General features: G+C 37.5%; 1 protein-coding gene across 1 annotated transcript in view; it reads right to left on the bottom strand.

The window, feature by feature from the left end:
* The window catches only part of LOC131682153 (laminin subunit alpha-1), a 465,292-nt gene extending 441,027 nt beyond the window's left edge, over nucleotides 1-24,265 (bottom strand). Inside the window, exons 1-2 of the mRNA XM_058963402.1 lie at nucleotides 24,094-24,265; nucleotides 12,211-12,927 (exon numbers count right to left, since the gene is read on the bottom strand). Of these exons, the coding sequence (XP_058819385.1) occupies nucleotides 12,211-12,487 (277 nt within the window). The 5' untranslated portion in view covers nucleotides 12,488-12,927; nucleotides 24,094-24,265. The remainder of the gene's footprint in view (nucleotides 1-12,210; nucleotides 12,928-24,093) is intronic.
* Between the last annotated feature and the right edge of the window lie 352 nt (nucleotides 24,266-24,617).

Genomic DNA, 24,617 nt, shown 5'->3' with positions numbered 1-24,617 from the left:
CGAAATTGTGATCTTTTATTCGTGAATTTATGAACGGATTTTTTCCGTGAAGTGGAGGAGGGAATCAAAACATATGTTTTGTGCTTTTGAAGAAATGAAAAGTGCGTCATGCGAGCGGCTAAATTCTAAAGGAACAGCCTTTGCTCTCCAAATCATGTCAGAATTGGTAAATTTGTTAAAATAATTACCATCTATCCTGAGAACGTATCATTACACTGACCGTCGGTAGATGAAAATCTCTAAGAGTAAAAAAAACTAGCAGCTATATCTCATAGTTTCATTGTCGACTACTTCAAACTACTAATCCTATTTCTTTTACACTCATCCAGTTGTCAGCATGTAATACAGTCATACCTCAAGAAGCAGTGATTTCAGTCTTTCTCGAGACGTTTGAAAAAAACCCATTCCGTATATGATGCGGTCTTGAATGTATCATGAATTACTTCACTGTGTATATTTCAACAAACATACCAGTAGCCGTATACATTCTCCGCAATCCGTGCTAGATGATGCGACGATGTAGATAAGTCAGCACCTCGTGTGAAGTTATGGTCGAGATTCTATGCTGTAATCATAGTTTTCTGTGATGATATTTAACTTCCTTTTCTTTTTTGTGCAAAAACAAAAAGATTCGCCGACGTTGAGAACCGGGAACCAAATCGGATGGCTAAGGAGTGTGAAAGATCAGCAGCAGCTGTTCTGTAATCTCTGCGAAAGCACTTATTAGGTGCTCGAAAGTTGCTTTTTTGACCGCATGCATTCCGTCGCTGATCGATGAAGAAGCGTGTGGAGACCTACACAGATGAATAATTCATATGCACTGAATCGCCACTAGGGTGGTACAATTTTGATAGTTCAAGTAGCGCAAATTGTTCTATAGCTACTAATAACCTATGAAAAGTTAGGATTTTCGGTTAAGCGATGAATTCAAATGCTCAAATTATTTTTTTCAACATATCTGTTACCACTATTCAGCAGCAAAAGCCACCCTATCAACAACATAGCGGCGCGATAGGCGTCAACGATCGGTGTAGAGAACGGTGGTCGACGAGACGCCGCGTTTTATTTAACAAACCGCGGCATCATGATCTGCATGTTCTCGATGGTTAACAAAATCGAACAACGGCAATCGTAGCGCCAGGTTAAACCGTGCAGCCGTGCGGGAAAAGTGCATTCCTTCAGAGTCCCAAGCTGGCCCAGGAAGAAAGATGATTACGGTGGTTATGATGACGGAATACCGACCGTTCCTGCTCCTTTACAGTCCTACAGTTGAATTAACACTCGAGACCTGCGAACGGTTCTCGCTCGACGTGCCGCGCCAAGCTCGTAACCAGAGAGTGTTCATTACCGGCAGAAGTCATCAGCGCCGTTTATGCGGACGCAAATAATAAGTGGTGCGTTTGAGCAGAGTTCTGCGCTGGCCGCTCAGAATGGGATGCTCATTAATATTTCAAGTGAAGTGAATAACAACACCCTTCAAGTGGTGAGCGAGATTTGCCGCACGTTTGAGCGATGGATGCAGCGAACTGCGTTTCTTTATGGGGTGCATAGTCTAAAAAATTGCAAGTGGGCTCATAACTAGCAGACATACTTGATTTTTGATGATTCATGGCGCCAACCTGCTGACAGAATTATATTGTTTATTGTTTCGAAAACAACGACACACCCTCAGACAAATTCATTTTTAATTCATCGTGAGTCACTGGAAAGAAAACTTAAACTACTCTTGTACGAGACTAATTATTCTGAAGTCTTTTTGTCCTTTCCAGAACTCTTCAGCTATAGCGGCATTTAAGTGATAACTTGATACTTAACCATTTAAATCGATGCTAATCTACTACTAATTGACTGCTACGCTCCGCCACCTACGGCACCATCACGATGTGAAGTGGGTAGAATTTCTCCTATGTTTATAGCTAACATCTATTAGCACCGAATAACAAACCAACCACTCCCCACCGAAAAGCCACCCATCTAGTGCATAATGTGAATCGGCTCAATCCGAAATAAGCTCAATTAAGATAACGCCACAAATGAGTGAGATTACAATAAATTTCTCATTACGGTCCGCCGGCAAGTTTGAAAACAGATTGAAACCTACGGTTCTCGTATCGTCATCGGCGTAATGCGACCATCAATTTTCCAGCAATGATACACATAGTAGGTGTGACGCTCAGAAAAAATGCAGCGTCTTTTTATGGAAATTGATCCCCGATCGAGTGATCATTTGTTTATAGTGTGGTAAAGCTGTTAAGATTTGAATGCACCGACGAATTTCCAGTTGTTTTGTAGTGAACAGGTTGATATTGTGGTTGAACTGTTGGTATGTGTTTCCGAACGAAGAAGCGCACTTAATAGTCTTAGATAGGCTATGAATTGAAACGAAACGATTTGTACTATCCGATAAAGCGTCGTAAAAGGTAAATTTTTAAAACTGGCACGTTCCTTGTCTGTTCTGGCCAGATGCTTGAGTTTTTGTAGTCTATTCAGTTCTTTCGGTATTCCTAAACAATTCGACAAGACCACCGCAATGCTCTTTTTAATACACTTTGAATAACGTTTTCAAGAGGCGGCTTTTCAGTTGAACCTTTAAAGTCATTGCGCAAGGATAAAGCAACGACAAATAGAGGTACAACAACTTTCACCTGATGATAATTTTCTACCTGTCATTCGCTCACAAAAGGGTCAATATTGAAAAATGGTCCGAAAATACTTTTCTTCAAGTGTTTACATTCCATCTGTTTTTGTTCTCTCTATTCTTCCAAAATGCTAGCAGCCTTAACCTATTCTTCTTGATAGTCTTTTAAACCATTTGTTCCACCAAAAAGACGGATTCTTCCACGTGTAATCCAGAGGACCGAAAAAGTGTGATAAAGAAACCCATAAATCTCCTGCGATGTAGGCTCACTTTACTAATTCCCGAAAGAAAAGAAAAAAAATCATCCACCCGCAGTTCACAAATTCCGCAGGTACAAAATATATACAGTGAAAACCCGATTTTGTCAGCCTCACGTGAAAATCAGTTTGATGAGTAAACCACGAACCAAGTCAAATTAGAGTAAATCGATATTTTTCTTATCTAAAGAATCTTAAGGAAGCAAAATATGAAAAAAGAATATTTTAACAGCTTAGGTTTATTATGTCAATAATTTTGTCAATGTCTCCATTTTGTCAGTCCAAAATACTCCAAGCGGCTGATAAAATCGGACCTTCACTGTAATGCTTTTTTCTATTTCTCTTTATCTCTCAAGGCTGTTCTGATCTGATTCAAGAACCTAGCACAGCGGAGTTCACGAAATGATTATAGCTATCGGTTTCACTTCCAGGCGTCCGTACTAATGAGAACGAATAAGAGTTCTACATCAAACAGAGTTCTATTGAAGCAAACCACGATCTTCTAGTAGAGAAAAATCGGCACTCCTCCTCGATCTTCCAACTAAAGGCGACCAAATGGAATCTCCATAAATTACACCGTCCGGGCGGTAAGGAATCCCTTCTGTCAAAACGATTCGGAGATCTTGTGCTCAAGATTCGGAAATATATCAATAACGATCTAGGTTCGATTGCTCGCGGATATCGGTGACTAATATAGTATAAATAATAGAGTGGGACACGCTTATATGAAAAATAAAATAAAACTATGCCCCGGATAATTATATCATAATGTAGCCCTAAATGTCTACCATTCTGGATTGAGTCATAAGAAAAATAGTAGAGCTAACACTGACGTTATCCCGATACTATTTTCTATACGCGAGAATTCATATGTTATCACAAACAGCTAAACAATTTTCAATGTGGCATTTTTAATTTAAAAAAATATACTCCGCTCCTGTAAAATGAGTTCCCCGCAATTATATAATCAAGCAAAAATACAGCTTAACCGCAAGATGCAATCTCTTTCGTATATATTTATTCCAACAATAAATCAATGCGTTATTGTTGTAACATTTTGCAATCGTTCACGTTCCGTTATCTTGGCGCATTCGTATACCACGGATCGGGCATTGACGAAGAAGGAGTTTGCCATATCATTGTTCCATTCTTCGATGGAGCAAATCTCGGACACGCAGTGCAACGATCCCAAAAGCTAATTTACTTCCAGTTCACTTCGCCGCAAACTTTCAGCCCGTCAAACTAACGTTCATCTTTCTTTGTAAATTGCTTCACATCGAAGCCATTATTTATCATTCGATTTTCCGACAACAGACTTTTGATCAGTGTTCTGTTGTTACGTTCGACTTGAAAATCTTACAATTTGGTATTATATTACTTCAAATATGAACTGAATGCAGATGTCATTATACAAAGCATGTACATCGAGTATATTGTTTCAAATAAAATAAAACGCAATCATCGCTAGTATAAAAAGCGTTATGAAGAGTATTGGGTGCAATTTTTTAGAAATGATTTAGTTAGTTTTAGACCACTGCTAGTTCGTTGTGTCAAAAATCCCTTCACTTAATAAATTAATTTCTAAATAGAACAAACATAATGACACAATGCACGAATGAAAATGAAGCATTTCGTGCATTCTAATTAGCTTCGTATGAACATTATTCATATTTATGAATAACTTATGCGGTTATTTTTCTTTTCATTACAGGTTGTTCGTAAAATTGCAGGTTGATAATGAATCGATTTCGAAAATTGCACGAATTACTTGATTCATTTAAACAAAAACTTCATCTGATTACATGCAAAGAATTCGTATATTTTACAAAATCTATTCGTAGCAGATTATGTGAAATGAATTTTTATACTTAATTATTGTGGGGGTCTTTTAGAAAAAAAATCGTTTATATTACGAAAGATGTTTGTAATTATTAAAAAGATTCTCGCTTATTTTATCAAACAATTGTTTTTGCGTTTGCCCAATGAAACCGATGCGTAATAAACCCGCGAAACTCATTCCATATTTATGAAAAATTCGTAATAAAAAGTAATAAAAATAATAATTCGAAAAATTCGTATATTTCACGAAAGTTTTCTGTCCGAAAGTTATTCGTATGAGTACTAAGAATATATTCTCTCAATTTCCCTAAAATCTGATCACATATTCTATCCAATACATAGTTATAAACACTGCGGCGATCGTTTCATTCCCTTTTCTATGCTTGTGCACAATATTACAAATTATCGCATCATATTGCATATACTGATAAATAGAAATTACATTCTAAATTTCACTATCGTTAACTTTCGAAACAGCTGTTTTGAAAATATGTTAGTATACTGGAAATTCTCATGGGTTCAAACACCATACAACCTCATAAAAATACCATGGATATGGTCTGCGTTAAATTTCACGACCATAAAACACCAAAAAATGGCCACAAAAAACCAAAAATCTTAAGCGTTTTTTTCAAAAAGACATATCTACAATGAGTGACTCTCATTGTTTACTTTACTCTTCTGTTAATAATTCGGTCGCTTTGACGTTTATACCCCAAATCATTGCATAATATACTAGTCAGAACCACCGTTTTTCGATCTGCACTGTAAAATAAGTGACAAGTGTTATGGTGACGCCGTAAAAATCGAAAGAGAAAGTAAAATAAGAGAATCACTAATTGTAGACATGTCGTTTCGAATAAAAGCTCTAGAAATACGCCTGAATATGGTTTTTATAGGAGATCTTTCTGACCATAGGTATGGTGTTTTCATGGGTTGAACCCGTTTCAAGCATTATCAAAATATACAGTGAATTCGGACAATACGAATTATGGGATTTTCGTTTACTCGGGAGTCCACAAGCAGCACTGTGGTGCCACCAGTCAACTTTTGATGTTTACACGCAGTAGGCTGCGAAAAAACTTTGTGAAAATAAAGCATTGTATGAAACTGATTAACCTCAATTTTTGACAGTTCTGAGAGCTTGTTGACATGAAGATTTTTGAGTCTACCACACTATGAGAAACTGGGATCAGGGATCGAGACGCGTTTAAATTATAACTCATTGTATAAACTCGCTGTTATCGTGCAATATTCTATAGGTCGCCGGTGTGAGTTTTTGTTGTGTAAAAACAATGAAAAGGCAGTCACTGAAAAAATGCTTGTTCCAGTTTGCACAGTTTCTACAAATATAATGGATTCAATGTTCCTAAAATCCACAATTTGATTATTACGAAAATAGTCCATGGGTCATTCCGCGCGAAGTGGTCAAAGCACGCGTAATCGACCTTCACGAATTTGAACCAATTTTAGAGGAATTGTTCATCTAGGACCAATCCATCAAAATCCAAATTTTTGTGACAATTGAACCACCCCTCGGGCCATGGGAACACCCCCAGTTTTGACAATTTGAGAAAACCTTTGATATACTTTTGATTATAAAAAAATATTTATTTTTAGAAGGAGTGTTGCGAATTATGCGATTTTTCCAGTTAAATAATTAAAGTTCCTCAGACATTTTTACATAAAAACACCGTTTTGAAGCCAAAAAACCATAACCATTCTCATATAAAATCGCAAGCGCACATGGACAAAAATCCAACTTTAGTGTACTGCGTTCACACATAATTTATCGTGACGTACACGAGAAATGGCGAAAATCTACGTTTTCGTTTTTCCTCAGGCAAATCAGGGTCGGTTTTTATGACCAATTGAAGATTTTCTCAATATTTGTCGATATAAAAGGAATTTTATATGGTACAATGCGAGATTTTTCCGTCAAAACGGTGTTTCTCGGGTTTGGCTCAAATCATATTGAGATCATAAATGTTTTTTATTTCAAAATGTCTGAGGAACACGATGAAATTAGAATTCTAAAAACTAAAATATATGTATTGTTAGAAAATAAATTTTTAATTTATACATGTAAAAAACATAGTTGGCGGCACTGCCGCTCAAAACTACATTTTTTCTAGACTCCTTGAACAATTTCCTTCTAAAAACATCTTGTGGCTTAATTTTAGAAAAAATATAACCGGAGATATAACCAACAGAAAATCAAGGGTTTTAGCAATTTGTCAAAACGGGTTGGTGCTCCCAGGGGCCGAGGGATGATTCAATTGATACAAAAATTTAGATTTTTATATATTGGCCCTGGATGAATAATTTCCACCTTTTTTATCACTTCACGCTAAATGATCAAACGTATTTGATCATCAAAAACAAGAATTTGTCTAAATTAGTATTAAGTTATCTCGTGTATTCTCGACGTTATTCCAAATTATGAATACATAGTTCCATTTTTAATATGCACCTTTGCAATTGGAATTTGAAGACGTTATTCAAGCGTATGTTTTTGTATGATAAAATTACAAAGAAAACTTAAAAGACAATTAAGATTTAACTGAGAACGCCCCAATTCAGCTTTTTGTTGGTGGCTGCGTTCCTAAATGCACACCCCACTTTGCCAAGTCGTCCGTCCAGTGTCAATTTTGACAAATCATCAGTAGACATTAATTTTGACAAGCCATCCCTTGAGCCTCAAGTTTCACAGCTCGCACATTCCTACTCATTTTGGTTCTCTCAAACGTCAAATTTGAAATTTATTAATTTGTTTCTGATAGTTTTATGGAGAAATCAATTTTCCTTGAGTATCTAAATGCTGATCAGTAGGTTTATAAGCATATTCACAGCTGTTTGCACCTTGAACCTTGAACCTTACCTGAATTTCGACACAATGAAAATAGTGATAAAAATAATTGTATAGAAAGTTGACGATTGCTAGCTGGTCTATTAGCCGAAGAAATCGATTGTAGATTGCGTCTTCCAAATTTCCAAAAGTATATGTTGTATATCTTCATTTTGGATTTAGTGCCGCTGTTGATTTGGGTTACAATCGAATAAATCCAATGTTGACTGTGCGGATCCGTACCGAAATCGGTTTTTATTTTCGACGGAAAACTTACAACGTTTCAATTTGGTGTTAAGGTGGTATGTGGAAGCCACATTGCTAGGCACCGACTCGCTTGTTTACATTGAGAAAAACTGAAATCTGAAGTGAAAATTCAAACGCACAAATGAGATTTTCCGAACATTTTCCTTTGGTCATCTGCACATTGGCAGAAAATTTGAAGTTTTGTTAGTAAACGATTAAATTTTCGCGAATGTTTTTGCAGTGGTGTGTGAATAAAGTGCATTTGAAAAAGTGCAATGAAAACGAGAAGAAGAAAAATAAGAGTGTTTCGAAAAGAAACCCCAAGTGAAAAGGGGTGATATTTTCGCACAAAATAGGAGCTACAGATGCCATTCCGTCAAAAACTCGGATTTATTGTATAGGAAAATGTTCTAGCTTTCTTAAGTAGCAGTTTCGTGGCACACCAGCAAGGTTAGTATTTTTATATTTACTCATGTCAGATACATGGTTAGGCAGGGGGAGAGGGGTGTGTACGGCGTGACAGCTATGTTGTGGCTCGCATGTATAATGTCCTTAAACGTTTGAGCTGAGAACAGAAATTAACGCCTACCGCGTTGTGAAAGAAGGACAGATTGTCAAAATTGATACGACTGATGATTTGTCAAAATTGATACGACTGATGATTTATCAAAATTGACACTGGACGGACAACTTGTCAAAGTGAGGTGCGCATTTAGGAAAGCAACCACAAACAAAAAGCTGAATAAGTGGCCATTTTGGAAAACAAAAACAAGCAGTTTTTTCTCACATCGTTGGGAAAGACTTCATAAAAATGAATCAATGTATTCGGGGCATTAGTAAAATGATACACTGGGAATTCAAATGAATAAAACTTTATTATTCTTTCAGAGAAATCCCTCTGAATTGCCAAAATACGTCAGACGGAATGTAAAACGGCGTTGACAAGTTCGTTGACGATAATTATCCGATCCATAGGTTTATCATAAGAAGGGGTAATTGAGTGTACTACAATCGAATAATACCTGAAGGTTAAAATGTTTTGACTCTCCATATAATTTAGAAAAATGTTAGAAAACAAAGTGGAATATTTGGACTAAATCGATTAAAAATGAGTTATGTATTTCTTAGTTATTTATAAACAACTAGACATGCTTTGTTACGAATAAAGATTGTGGTATGAAGTTTCAGCATTTGAAATGATAGAGTATCACAAATTCATTATATATGATTTTATTCTGCATAAAGCTGTACTGTAAACTGTAAACTGTTTCCAAAAATTAGGGTCCTCATCTAGTACCATCCTGCTCATATGCTTTTATGTTAGTTAATCAACTGCATCACTCAGTTCATTAAAACAGTGATCGTTATGAATGTGAAGTAAAACACACCAGCATTAGCCATTATTACTAGTGCCAAATTCACAAAAAGCTGTCCGCACACTGACACAATTAGTGGTCCATATAATGCGAAATAACTCCCGGGGTGCTGTTATTAACATCGTCGCGTCGATCCGAAATAAATTCCAACTGTCTAGGTATGAGACATGGAACCCATGGCCGCGTTTCGAACATTGATCTTATTTTCTGTTCTCGTAGCTCGTTTGTCTACAGCTCACGCTCACAGGTTTTGATGGATCATAACTTTTTCCACCGTGGGCATTCTTTCGCACCAGGCAATTTGTATTGTTATGAGTTCGCCGAAAGGACCATCAATTAGGCTTTGCGCAGCCGTATACAGCACACGGTAGCGCTGAATGAAATTGATAGTTGTTCATTTTGGTATTAGTTCAGTATTTGGTAAACAATATCTATCAAGTTCTCAGAACTTGAATATGATTGGTTTTTCATAGAACTAGGATAGAACTTTCGACTACTGGAAGGCAAGCTGTTGAAAAATGCTCTCAAGTAATTTTCCAGAGATCTTTGAGGGGAATGAAAGATTGGAAGTCATTTCTTTTCTTTTTCTAGAGATGTTTTCAAGTTATTTTTATTATGATTTTATTTTGAATAAGATCAGATAGTATAGTCATCAGTTATAGTTTGCAGAATAAGCCTTCTAGAAAAAAAACCTTTAGTTAATAAGTAGGATCATTCGTGACTTAATAACATGGCGCCTAATGCCAATCAACGACGTACCACTAGCTCGGTTAATATAATCGTGGGTGAAGTCCCAAGATATACCGTGCGTGATTCCTGAGTTCGACTTGGAAATGATTATGATTATCCAAACCATCGATCAATGCACCGCCACACAGCGGAGCAAAGTACTTCTTTCGATGAACAAAACCTGTTGCATTCTGGCTAATGGCTATGACCCCTGAATTACTGACGTCTTCAGAAAAGTATTTTGAGTAGAGTTAGACATTATTTTGATATCTTACCAACAACTTTTTTATTACGACAAGGAATTGTTTCTCAGAATTTCGGGCAAGATTTTACCAAAATGCTGAGTAGCATTCCATTTGAAATTTGAGTAGGATTAACTCAGATTCAGAAGGATGCTTTCGCCTAAAATTATAACAGAATTTCGGAAGTGATATCAAGTACATATTAGAAAGTTTTCAATGCATACTCGTACTAAAAATCAACTGATTAACCGAGGCCCGAAGGGCTGAGTCTCTTATACCATTCGACTCAGTTCGTCGAGTTCGGCTAATGTCTGTGTGTGTCTGTATGTGACCAACAAATGCACAACGGTTACTCGGAAATAGTGGAACCGATTTTCTCAAACTTAGTATCAAATAAAAGGCACAACTTTCTCACCAGGAATAAGGAATCAGTAGCGCCTGGCTCAAATGGCACGTTTCCCAAAAAAACAAAATTTCCAACCCCTGGAGGGATTAAGAGTTTTTATTCAAACAGTAAGCGGAAATATCAACCCCCCGAAGGGATATTGAGATAACAGAACGACAACAGACCCGAAGAGATATTGTCGTTCAAATATGGCTTAAACTATAACTCTTTACCATACTGGGTTAGGAACAATAGCATATCCTTGAACTTCAGCTCTCTGTACATAGGTTCATCTATCTACAGAGAATCAAAAATTCGGATATGTAATTGCGTTACTGCTGAGCAATTACATATCAAACGATATGAAATTATGTTATCGAATTCACAATGATCACACGAATAATACTCAGCACGCTGAATAGTAGCCATATGATAACTGAGTTTGCAATGTCAAGTCAGTGCCCTGACTAGAATACTGCAATTGTGCATGGAAAAATGCAGCAAATTCTTTGACATTTTCGGACTAACATCAGGCCGAAAAGTCTTTGTTCAATCATTTTCAGTAATACCGGAATGCCCAGGTAGATAGCATTTGAAATGCTATCTACCTTTCAGAGCAAAAATAGATTCTTTTACCGCAAATTCTCTGTTGAAGTGCCGATTGTACGCCACACAGAATCGCGAAGAATTCTGCTTAGAATACTGTACAGTACCTACCAAGCGAATCTCATTGCACGACAATAGACACCAGCACCGGCTTGGCCCTCCAACAAGGAACCTTCTATAACAAACTACATAATCTTCAAGCTGTCGCTCCAAGTTTTATTATTCGCTGCAATCTATTTGAAAAAAATATAACAAAAGCAACTTCATCCGGGCATATAACTAATTTTTTTTTTTTTATCCCTTTATGGACAGCTAGGGCCGAGGGTGGTGGCTAGCAGGTTTCATACATCCTTGACCTGACGGACAAAGCTATGGTGCCTTGAACACAGGCAACGCAGATCCAAGGCCATCATTGAAATGATAAGTTCTGCGTTTGAGATGTACTTCCCCCGGTTGCCAGACGAATACCTGTAATTATTACTTGTTGCTTTGTATGTATGAATCTAATGTTCAGTCCTGAGTGGTGTATGCGTGGAAGATGTGGTTTTTAGCGTTCGAGTCCAGGAGTGCATATCTGTCTGGGTTAGCGTGGGCGTTTACTAATTGTGTAATAGTGTGATCGCTAAAGGAACTTCATCCGGGCATATAACTAAATTGTAACATTTATATTTCAAATGCATCATTCAAAAATCAAATAGTGATTAGGTTGAATGACAAATCAACCTTAAATTATTGTTTCAAGAGACATATTGTTGACAATACCCTGTGAACATTTACAGCAGTTCGTATATTATCAACAATATGTCTCTTGAAGCAATAATTTCTCGTTGATTTGTCATTCTATTAGCACGCTCACGAGTACCAATTAGCAGCTACAAATTTAAGATTCACGCATCTCTCTTTCCCATACTCAGACAAACCCAGCATTTATGCAAATGCACCAACCACAAATTTGTGCTCTGTATGCTATATGGAACAAATAACCCGCCACCTCAAAACAAACATTTCAAATTTAACTATCATTGACAAACAAGAAAAACCTACCATGCTTGAAGTGTCGCGTCCTATGTCCACCCCGCCGTAGCTGTCCGATTCGCATTCGTCCGTTCCGGTTCCGGGAAGGCTGTGCAATTGGGGTCACATCCGGTTCTTCCGGAATATAGAAGCTTTCATCCCGTTGATACCCATCCAGATCCAAATCGTCGTAACGCCGCAACTCTTCGATGTCCACATCGTCCCGACCCAATTTTCCGCTGGCCGCGGCTGCCAGTAGACAGCACGCGCCCAAAAAGGCTACCACTAGGTCACTAATTGACCACATTTTCGTTTTGTAAAATTCACCAGCTTTGTATTCCTTATGTTTTATCTTGCTGGTTTACGCGAGCAAACATCCACTACACACGATAACTAATCATTCAACTTCACCCTGATAAACATTGATTCTTTTCCGCACTCTTCGAAATGGTATTCTTTTGTTTTCACTTTATCATGATTTATGCAAACGTTGCCTTTTTCCGTCGACCGGCCTACAATCTTCCCGTACATTGGTTTCTTATTTCTGCAAAGGAACTTTGGCCTCCGGAAAAGCGAGAAGCCAGCTTTTATCACCAGTAAGGTCGACCTTAGTGGGTGTATGTTTCGCGGCGTCCGACGATTATGGAAGAATTAGCATATAGTGCCCGCTCGACGTTGCTCGAAGACCACGTTGGCCATTCCGTTATATTGTCTCAGCTGACAAGGCTCAGTGGAGTATTGGCCGACCTGGAAGACAGAAATAGACAAATATGAGCACATCTGCGAAAATATTTCCAACCGAGCATAAATAATACGGTGGACAGACTGAACTGGTGCTAGCGCTCCTATTTTTGGATACGCTAATTACTACATGCTCTGGACGGATTCGTGATGAGCAGCACAAGGCACAAGAAAAAAAAAGCATATAAATACAAATATTTTCCAGCGGTTAAGCAACACCTAGTAGCGGAAAGAGTGGTCATTGACATCGGTGTATCAAATGGGAAGGTTTTTTTTTGTCTAAACACGGAATCCACAGCAAAAGCCATAGCAATAATTGATTGCTCTTTAGTCACCTTAGTTGAAGTGAAAACCTGCTTCTACAATGTAACTGCGATTGTTCAATGACTACAACGTCAACAACAAAAACAACGGCAAGTCCATAATTCTGTTTAATTACCCATGCAATCGAAATTAGTGGTGTGAGAGCTTCTACCGGGCAGCCGAGCAAAAGTCTGCCAGCATCGTCCATGTCGCAGCAAACCTGTTTTTCGAAAGACCAGTCAGCTGTTTAATTTATCAATTTTAGCTAAATATTACCATAAAATTCATCCCGACACCTGTTTGTATTCTGTTGTTTCAGTTGTTGTGGTTGATCGCCTTTTCAGTAGTGGTGTCAAAAGAATCCTTCAAAAGGTAAAAATATTAGTGACCGTCAAGATGATAATGACAACACGAGGCCTACATTGATGGCTGCTATATTTATGTAGCTGGTAGCTGTAGAGTGTTGTTCTTCGCAATGCAAATATTCACAGAACAGACCAGTTCGATTTAAATTGCTAAATTTATGATAACGCGCCTCGTCGAGCACATTTTAATATATAGTTTATAGGGATATACATATATTATGTAAATTATAAACCGAAGAAATGTAGCAAAATGCTGCAAACATCTGTCCTTGCTTTGTTATCTTTTTGTAGTGTCGTAGAATCTCTAATCTTATTCTTCGTGTCTGTATTCTAGCCGTTCGATGGCATCGAAGTGATAATTTTAATAATGATCGGACAAACTTTTTGCAAAAAATAGTCCAAATGGACCACTGTTAAGAGTATGCCAAAAAGCTGAACAAATTAACTCTGGTCTACGGCAATAGCAACAATAATAACTTATGAGAGAAAGCCTATACGACAAATCCAGACTACATACTTCAGTCGTCCACTGCTGGTCGGGATTCCTGCCACATTCTCAACAATCATAAACTCATACAAAGGCCCGACACATAACAGAATCCTCAGAATTTCCGCTGCATTGTTCTACCTGTGAGCATGAAGTGTAAAGGGAAATACGCCCCTGCAATAAAATTCTAGCACATAGAAACAAAAAGGGAACCCACGAGAAGCGAAAAACGTACACCGCCAAAAAGGGATATCCGATAGCCGACGTTTTTTTACGGTACATACATATGCAATTACAGCAATTGCAACGAACAACATTCAAAATACAAACCACCTACATATGGTGTTATCAAGAGCGATTCGAAGCTAAAGATTGCACGAATGAACTGCACTCTGAGGTCATTATCATTATTCTTTCCAGCTCATTTCGTCCCCCAATCGCTCAATTGATACTGGACCGCAACACTTCAACCGGACGGATCGGTCTTTCGGTTATTCCTGCGTTGTGCTTTTTGTTTGTTGCAAATTAAACCGAGAAAGTATGGGTGTTGTAAATAAATATCAATAACCATGCATTTTAGCTCGATTGTACAGTAGGTAATCAGCAGTCAGCACTGCTAATAGCGTAGAAAGTCGAACTAACTCAACAGAGATTAAATATTTAGGAGTTGTCACATTATGCCAGTAGATTGAGGAGTGTGCCGGCGTCGGCGGTAAAACATGATGATAAGTTATGTTCTACCATAGACCATGCGGTAGACTTGGGTGCAACGCCCAACTCCTACTCTGCATAAGGCAAAGAATTCTTCACATTTCCTTTCGATCATGCCCATATGAGCCTGCCTAGTTCTAGTTTTCCGTTCTAAGTTTATAACTGATTCGCTCTAGAATACCTATCCGTCTTTCAATTTCATTGCTTTCGTTTCTCTTAGTCTCAAATTTGCCGAAAATAGCCAACAAAATCGATACAGTAAACTTATATTTGTATAGCACATACATTTTTGATTTTACGAAAAGTTCTGTACAAGATGAGTTAAAAAGAAAGTTTTCGATAATTTTATTTTTTTAAATAGCTTTTTGTTTCACGCAAATTAAAAAAAAATGAAAATCAAATAACGGTAAGCAGTACAATCTCGTACAGTATCAAAATACAGTTTTCCAGTTAAAATATTATATTTAGACTGTGATAGCACAGAGAACAGACATCCATGATCGAACAAAAATATTTAAAAAACGTGTGTAAATATTTGAATTAATATACTAAAAACACTAGCGCCGCCACACCAACCTATCCCAACTATCCGTCAAATCGATTCCGGAACCGGTTCGAAATCCTGGATGGATTCAGCATGGAATCTAGCTCAAGAAAAACAACCGATTCCGACTCTATCGGTTGATTGCATTTGAGCTGGAATTCATGCTGGAAGTCCGAATCGGTTCCGGACTAGTTTGACTGGGTAGATGAATAACCGCTGTCAATTCTGTCGCACTCAGCCACAAAAAAACATGACGACAGTAGCGCACCTGGTTTAGTATCCAAACTACCTTCGAAACCGTTAGAGATTTTACACAAGTTGAATGCTGAAGATGGACGTCTGTTCTCTGTGGTGATAGTTATTCATGGAAACAATCAATACAGACTGAAAATGATTGTACACTTCATACGTCGTTTCCTGCGTTTTCGTGCATTGTAAATAATTGGTTTCGTTCATTTCACGACCTAAAATATGGCGACTTGAAAAACGAAAATTTTCGTCATTTTAAATATTTAGTACACATTGCAGGAAATTTATCTTCGAAAACGAAATTACTTTTCGTAATAGAAAAGATTTTTTTATTTTTATTTTAGTTCGTGAAATGAACGAAACCAACTATTCACAATGCACGAAAACGGACCCGCGGATGGGTCTATTCATACCCAATTACAAATAAATTCGTACGACGGTATAATTTTTTTATGCATAAATATTTTCGGGATTCTTCGAAAAAAAATCGTTTTATTACGTAAATTGCTCGTAAACATCAGAAAGACTTTCGTATATTTCATCAAACAAGTCGTTTGAATAATGAAACAGATTCGTAGTGAGCCTACGAAACTCGTTTTTGGTTTTTATGACAAAATCGTAATAAAAGCAAAAACGTTTCCATAGAACTACGAATGATTCATTATATTGTTCTTACTACCGAAGTCATTATGTGTGTATGCATGTATAACTTTATTCATACATCTACGTCATTCTGTATTTTTTGTGTCACAGAGAATGGAACGCGGAATACTTAACTTAAGCACGCTGAGAACTCGAAAGTCTGTTTCCTTCAACACTCATGCCTCATAAACATACCGAGCAACGGCAAGTCTCAGCGATTTGTTTAGGACAAGTTATGCGCATCTGTAGGCCACGAGAATTTAGCTGACTACGCAAGCCATAGAAGGTTCTATTCGCAGTCGCAACACTCGCTTTTATCTCGCGTCTAACATCGTTCTCACAGCTCACTAGCGCTTCAAGCTGTATGAATTCGCTGACACCCTCGTACTGTATATCACCTATTTACCACTCGGAACCAAAACTGTTCGAACTACTTCGCTCACTACCAGCCAGCATGTATTTTGGTTTGTCAGAGTTCTCGCAGCCTTCCTTTTAAATGTCACAAATACCTCTTCCACTGGTCTTCGATCAACGCCAACGATGTTGATGCCATCAGCGATGCCAAGAAGCATGTGATATTTTGTGGTGATGGTTCCGTTCCTTTGGCACATCAGAACTTCGCACCATCGAGAGCTATGTTGATGAATAAATAAAAGAGTACATCGCCCTACTTCAATTCGTCTAGCGTCATAAACAAGTCGTATGCATCTCTGGCTATTCCGATACTTGATTTGAACTAATCTAGCGCCATATGAACCAACCTAAAGAGAGCGTCCGATATAAAGTGCTCAAACCGAAAGTAATTTTGTATTACGATTTTGAAGGCAAGGCAAAAGTGAAGCTCTTGTGTAATGTTACGGTTTATTTATATAAATATGTACCGTCGTGCGGGGCTACTTTGGATATGTAGGGCTACTTTGCACACTTTAGTTTTTTAATATTTTCTAACAGACTCACTTTTATTAGATTTATTATACTTTTGACATTTGTAGAGCTATGTCTTTTAACCATGTTGCGTATGCCTTTTGTCATTTTTCTTAACACTGTTAAAAACAAACAAAACACTTCAAGGGCCGATAAAAATAATTAGAGGCTCGTAAAATGAGATTGCTTGACAAAGCAAAAAATTTTGAGTATACTTAGACGACATACTATGTTTATACTATGAAAAAATGGCGTTTTTCGTTTGTTTCTAATGCGTTAGGATCAGTTTTTATGAGAATTGGAGGTATTTGTGTCTTTAAAAAAGTTGTTTCTAATATCATTATCAACAACTTTAACGAGGATACCAAGCCTCTAAATAATGTTTTGAGTTTATTCTCCATAATTATTTCCAGGAGGAATAATCACCAAAATTATTGTTTTCAAGGGATGCTCTGTATTATATTATACAATTTCTTCGAAGACATTGAACCTCCAAAGATGGTGGTTGCGAAAAAATTTGATCTCGGTCATGAAAAAACTGATTTGGAACCTTTATTTCAGAATTCTTGAATTAAAAAGCGCATAACTTGAGAACGTGGCTTTGTGTTCTAATTACGCCATCAATTTAGCACTCAAATATATGTCATATATAGCCCATTATTTCACATTTGTATTTTGTGAAATTTTCAATCCCACCGTGTGACTATTATTATAATTGATAATTCAACAAATCTTTTAATGCTCTTAAAAACCAATTATTACATACTAGAGATAAACGGCAAACGCCATTTTTCAGGATTTTCCTATTTTCTTTCCGAAATACAATATGCAGTATCAACCCACCCAAATTTTTTTTGACAAGCGATGTTATAAATGTTAAATTAAAATGAAAATCTCATTTTAGAAATGTGATAAATAGATGATATTTTATTGTTTAAAAATCTCTGATATCAGTATAAATTAATGATATTTCAAAAAAGTAAATAAAATTAATTAATTTTTATTTTATATCGAATTCAAGAAGTGTGCAAAGCTAGTTCATATAAAATATTTAAAACGCTATATGAACAACTTTTCTATCTGTGAACCAATTCTGCTCATACTTGGCATGAATAATACATACAAGATGGCGATAAATCTGTGCTGATATGATACAAATCCATCCATCAATTATTAAAGGAGTTATAATTCATCAAAATAGAAAAATTGATAAAAAGTTCGCAAATAAGCCTCGCACCACGGTATATACATTTATTATTTAAGAAAAAATTCTGGAAAAGCCACAGCCACGAGGGTACACGTCAAACCATTTCCACGTCGACGAGCTCCACGGCAGACATGAGTGGAATTTACGTGTCGCCTTCGCCTCATCAGAATCCGACACTAACTTAGTGACAGGACTAAGGGACCATTCATAAATTACGTAACGCAAAAATTGCCTAAAATTGACTCCCCCTTGTAACAAATTGACACAAATTTCTCCATCCCCTCCTCCCCTATTACGTAACAAATTCCCAGAATTTTTTTTTTCTTCGGTGAAAACATGTTACGTAACGATCTAGCTAACTCCCCCTCTCCCTATGTCACAACATGTCACAACTTGTTATACCCCCTCCCCACCTAAAAGCGTTACGTAATTTATTAATGGTCCCTAATCTAGCGTCTGATAGCGTCGTTGGCTTAGGTAGGTCTACGCTGTCCTCTTGCAAAAATAAGTGTGCGCTGGTTATGCGACTTATCGACGATGACAGTTATGTGGTAATGCGGTCTGGGCTTGTTTTGGTGGAATGTAAAAGACGGCCATTCTAAACTTTTAGAAAGTGGCAAACCACGGTGACAGACGTCCGTAAAGAGACTTTTCTTGGGGACAGTTTCCCGACACGTTTAAGCAGTCAGGTGAAGTGCGCGCGTGTGACAGATAAAATCCCTGTCGAAAAGTGCTGGCTCGTGGCACGGGCACTCGTGTGTGTAGTATTGGCTCGCCATAGAGGGAAAGCTAACCGCAAAGGAGCGCTCTCGCTTCCCCGGCTAAACGATAAGGAGCGACCGACACCGACCGTTCTCACCGTGGAGGATCAGTCAAACGAGCCAAGCTCTACTCCACAGTTAATTGACAAGGAGAACAAAGCAGCGTGGACAAAGGTTCACCCTGGAAGGTTCACTGCGGTGACTTCCAGATTGTTTACGGCGAATAGACGATCCGGCAATAGTTCGCCCCCGTCGCTAGGGAGGTTCCTACAAAAGAGCCAAGCTCACCTCCCTGGCTAAGTGCAAAGAACCGCTACCGTAGCAGCCAACTACAACCAGCATTTGCAGCAGGGAGAACGTGGCCGTTGGGAACCCCGGCCGGTCGTAGACGGTAAGAAATTGCAACTCATTCCCGCCACCAGCAGCATCATCGAAGTGTGCAGAACAGAGGAGATCGGAGTAAATAAACACAGTAAATTTTAGTTTATTTGTTTTTCCCTTTTTGAATTGTTTACATACGAAAATCCGAAATTCCGCTAGAAGTATCTAGGCCGCCCTGACAAGAAGGGTCCGCCGGGAAAACAAGAACCAACCAAGGCAACCCGCTACTTACAACCTCAAAAACCAATTCCAACTTTAAGAGAAAGTGACCACATAATTCTTAAAAACAAGAAAAAAGCTCATAAACTTGATCAGCAGTTTGAGGGCGTCGATAACTTTAATCTCAGAGTCCTATTGAAAACGAACTCTTACAAAATATGAAAATATTTCAAATCCAGAATTGTCTCTGGACGAAATTGTTGAAATGAACTATGATGAGATCGAATCCATCATGAAAAAGTTAAAAAGTATGAAAGTTTCAGGTTATGATGGAAATTTCAACATTCTTCTTAAAAACCTTCTCGAAATGACCATAAAATACTTAGTCAAAATATTCAACAAATGTTTTGAATTAGCATACTTTCGTAAAAGATAGACAATGCCAAATTTATTCCTACTCTGAAACAAGATTGAAATCCAGCAGAAGAATTTAGTCAACGAGCATTTAATTTGCTCTCTTCTATTAATAAATTATTTGAAAAAATAATTCTTATGATGGCAATGAAAATTCAATTTTTCTTCTTGAGCAATTTGGACTTCGTATTGGACATTCAACTACTCATCAACTGGTTAGAGTAACTAACATGATAAAAGAAAAGGCGTCCCTCAAGGGTCAAGCACAACTCCAATCCAATATAATATTTTTACAAAAAAATCGACTTCTTTTTTATCCGCTTGATTGTTAGTATTGAATCTCTAGAATAGTCTCCCGCAATCTTGGTGGCCTCGCTGAACTTCTTTTGTTTTATATAGCCATGCATTTCTATAACACAAGTAGATTTCAATCTATCGGTAACAATTTTCGAAAAACTGACAGTGATAAAAATACTGAACTACCTCTACCCAAATTTTCAAGAGCAAATACCCAATAGGTCATTTTGTAAAGCACTGCAATTTGATGTGGAACACCCTTCAATACCGTTGTTCTCCGCGTTTATCAAGTTGGCGAACACGATAACTCAAAAACTAATCAATGAATTGATTTGATTTTTTATGAGAACGCATAATATGTGTAGCCTGTCGATGAACCACAGAAAACTGAATAATTTTTTGTTTTCTCCCTATTATTTTGAAGAAAAGTGAGCAAATTTTACAGAACAATATGAGATTTTTCGGTTTTCATGAGGCCATTTTCCGAAACTCAAACTTTCTCTATTTACGAGTAACTACAAAGCTTTTACAAATCTTATTGAATTTCTTGTATTAGACAGTTTTATCAAGAGTTATCGTTTTCGCCGCGGCGCTCCTCGGCGTGTAATTGGTTGGACGATTACTTTTTGAACGCTCGTATGTGTGGCTCTGCGTGACTGAAAATATTCGCCATAATGATAGTAAGCTGGATCTTATACTATCCATCCATTCTCGACAAACATATGATTACGGCCTAAAAGCCAAGTGCCAAAATTCTCTTTGGAAGGAAATTCTTAATAAACCGTTAATGACGGAACACAGTTCACAGCAGTTATTGAAAGAGAAAGCTTTTCTCTTTTGTTTTCTACCAACATCTGCGATCGGCAAGTAACGGTTTGCACTTAAAATGAATATTGACAGTTGGCTTATACGCCATAATCATATGGTTGTCGAGCATTGTTGTCTTGCCTTCAAAATCGTAACACATTTTTTTTTTTGCTTGAATACTTTACACAAGACGCCCCCTTAAGAACAGGCTATCAAGAATTCAGAACAAAATTCTGAAAATGATTTTGAAGCGTCTACCCTGGTTTAGCACAAACGGATTACACAAACTCGCAAACATAGAAATATTAGAAATTATGACGAACCGTATTATAAGCAATTTCTGACAAAAATCGTTGCAATCACCAATTGCAACGATTAGCTTTCTTTACAGTTTATAAGTTAGTTTTTAAGATTTGTTTCCCTCCTTTATTCACATGACAAGTAGGCTTGAAACTTTCTACTGCAAAAATCACGTAACAGCGAAAACACATTATATTTTAATAATAATTAACTGAATCATGTAAGTAATAGGGATATAACGTCACTACTTGTGGTTGAACACCCAAATAATTGAATTAGAAATATAATGTCAACTAAGAAATATAATTAAATACAAAATTAAATATAAAAAAGCAATAGAAAACGACTTGCTCTTGATCCAAAGGACTAATTTATACATTCTTTTACATATAAACAAACCCACGGCTCAGTTAGGCTAACGCACACGACCTTCGAAACTTGACATTTCCTTTGTTTCTAAATATAGTTTTACTATGAAAAGTGCTATTTTAAAGAAACGCATAAACTTAACACAGTGTTGATCACACCTAAAATATTAACCAAGAAATCATGAAGCATCCTAGAATAGAAATGCAAATATCTAACTACTAAAACATTTTCTGGACAAATAGTGAGGCCACGGGACCAACTCGAACACTCACCCCATGTATTCCAACCTAGGAACAACCAGTGGATTTTTGGGTGAAGAATACTGTTGGATATAAATTTGAGAAGACTCTACCTCACATAGATAGTGAAAAAACCTATTTAGGGTAACAGCTCCCTAATAATTCATCTTAGCACCTCTATTCATCCCACCCATTGGAACACATTAGTTAGAGCAGTGTTCACTATCTCTGTTCATCGCATTAGCTTAAATGATAGGATGAATATGGATGCATTGTACTCGACTTTTCACTTCGCTCAAGCAGGAGTTTTTCCAGGCCAAATTTTTAATTATATTACTTCTTAGAAACGAAAACCTATGAAACCTATTTAAGCGCAATCCAGTGACAGTTGGCCAAGTTATCACCGAACTAGTGTGACATCCTAACTAATGAGATGAATAAAGGCTCGTCTACCATACGACCGAAAGTTTGATTGTGTTAAAAACACAAAGTACCAATTTCAACTTGGTGCTTCATAAAAATTAGATTTTTAATCAGATTTTTGTGATCATAGATTTCCACCTGTGACCCTTTAAAAGAACAAAAATATTGACCAAAAATGAAAACTAAAGATTAAAAGAATAAAAATAAAAACTAACAATCCATGCATTTTGGAAAAAATAATGTATTTTAATTATTTTAGTCCAAAAAAACTAGCCTTGCATCATGTGCTCAAATTCTATCAAGTTTCAAAATTTTTAAAGTATTTTGAAAAAAGTTGTGAAAGTTGTGGACTTAAGATGCGGAGAAAAAATCAGTTGCGCCTTGTGGTTACGACTTCGAGATTTGAAATTCACGGCAAAGTTGTCTGTTGAGAACAAGAGCTAGCATCGAACCAAACCAAACAGCTGGCGCTCGCATCCAATTTTTGTACGAAGAGTCCAAGAAACCTGAATACCAAAAAATATCTGGAAACAAGTTTTTTCATGCCTCTAAATTGTCTCTATAAACTGTAAACTTTTAAAATGTTTGCAGATATAGGTTAATCAAGCTTTATATGACATCAAAGAAATCATAAATTTCAAGTTATAAATTATAAAGTTGTGTGTATTTTCAAACATCTAAAATCTCTCGGACGTGCGCTCAAGCATACGAGGTCCACTGTGTACTGTTTAACAATACTTTTTCGCGGACATTTTTGAATACCCCTTACAACAGGTGAGCAAGAAATAATCAGCGCAAAGAAGTTCAATGATAAGAGAGCAACTAAAATAATTACACTTACCGATCGAAATACCACCAAGATACAATAAAAAATGTCCAACCGATGCAGGACAAGGTCTACGACACAATCCCTGTCGTCTTATTGCGGTATTCAAAAGCGCACTCTGAGCTGACACTCAGCAACCAACACTTAAGGTCCAACTGGGCACAATCTCAATCGAAAGAATAAAAGTGCATTTCCAATGCGTCAATCACGCTGTATATCAAGGCTTTCCCTCACTTTAGATTTTTTTCGCAGTTTATCTGCCCTTAATTACTCACAATGAACTTTATTTATAAAACAAAATATTTTTTTCATAGGTTTTCTCCTGCATTCAGGACGCCTCGTATATTGAGATGAATATTTCACACAGACTTTCACTGCCGTTTCCAACCGCAAGAAGGGCAAGTACCCGAAAGACCATTTTCCGCACAGCACCTTTCAGACATTTAAATTTACCGCCACTTATTTCAGGCGCAATCACTGCACCAAAATGATCCAATCTGCGGTTAAGAACACCATTTATTTTTATTTTCATTCAATCTGAACGCAACTCACTGATTGGCACTGCTGTACTGGTTAAATGCGAAAGCAATGCTGTCACTCGCGGCGGCGATACAAAAAAGCCGTTGACATATTAACACCGTATCATGTATTTCGGTCCACTCAGAGGCAGATCACGACAAAAGACAAACCGTCTGAACCTTCCGTTAAAGTGTGCGCTGAGACGCACAGTCTATTTAAATAGTACACCGCGCTAAGTAATTTACCATTACATGAAGGTGTATGCCGTAAACAATTCTCTGACCGTCACGAGCATCACATGAGCTGACTCAAGGCAGCATATATCCAAAAAGGACTACCAAACCACATTTCGTAGAAGCGAAAAAAAATAAACAAAACAGCGGCAAAATAATCCAACATGAACCGCAAACCGCAATTACTGCCAGGATTCGGTCATCGTCCAACACGCAACGAACTACGCACAAACACGTCCGCACAGTACAAGATCCCGCCGAAGACTAACCTCGAGAAGAAAAATTTGCGCTGATTGATCTTCTGCTTTCCTCCCGTGTATCGTCGCCGCCACAGTCGTGGGAAGCAGCGTATCGGAAGAAAATGCTCGATCGCAGACCGAACAGAATGCACACAGCAAGAACTGGAGGAGACAAAATGCATCGTTGAGCGCGATCGTGATCTTCCCCGGGTAATGAGCATAGATTCTCTCTTATTGTCTATGCTCAAATACTCTCGCTACATTACCGCGTGCGCAGTCTCTCGCTCAACTGATGCG

Source organism: Topomyia yanbarensis, chromosome 2, assembly GCF_030247195.1.
Source record: "Topomyia yanbarensis strain Yona2022 chromosome 2, ASM3024719v1, whole genome shotgun sequence".
Taxonomy (NCBI): Eukaryota; Metazoa; Arthropoda; class Insecta; order Diptera; family Culicidae; genus Topomyia; species Topomyia yanbarensis.
The sequence above is the reverse complement of the archived record's forward strand: the minus strand, read 5'-3'. Positions and strand labels throughout refer to the sequence as shown.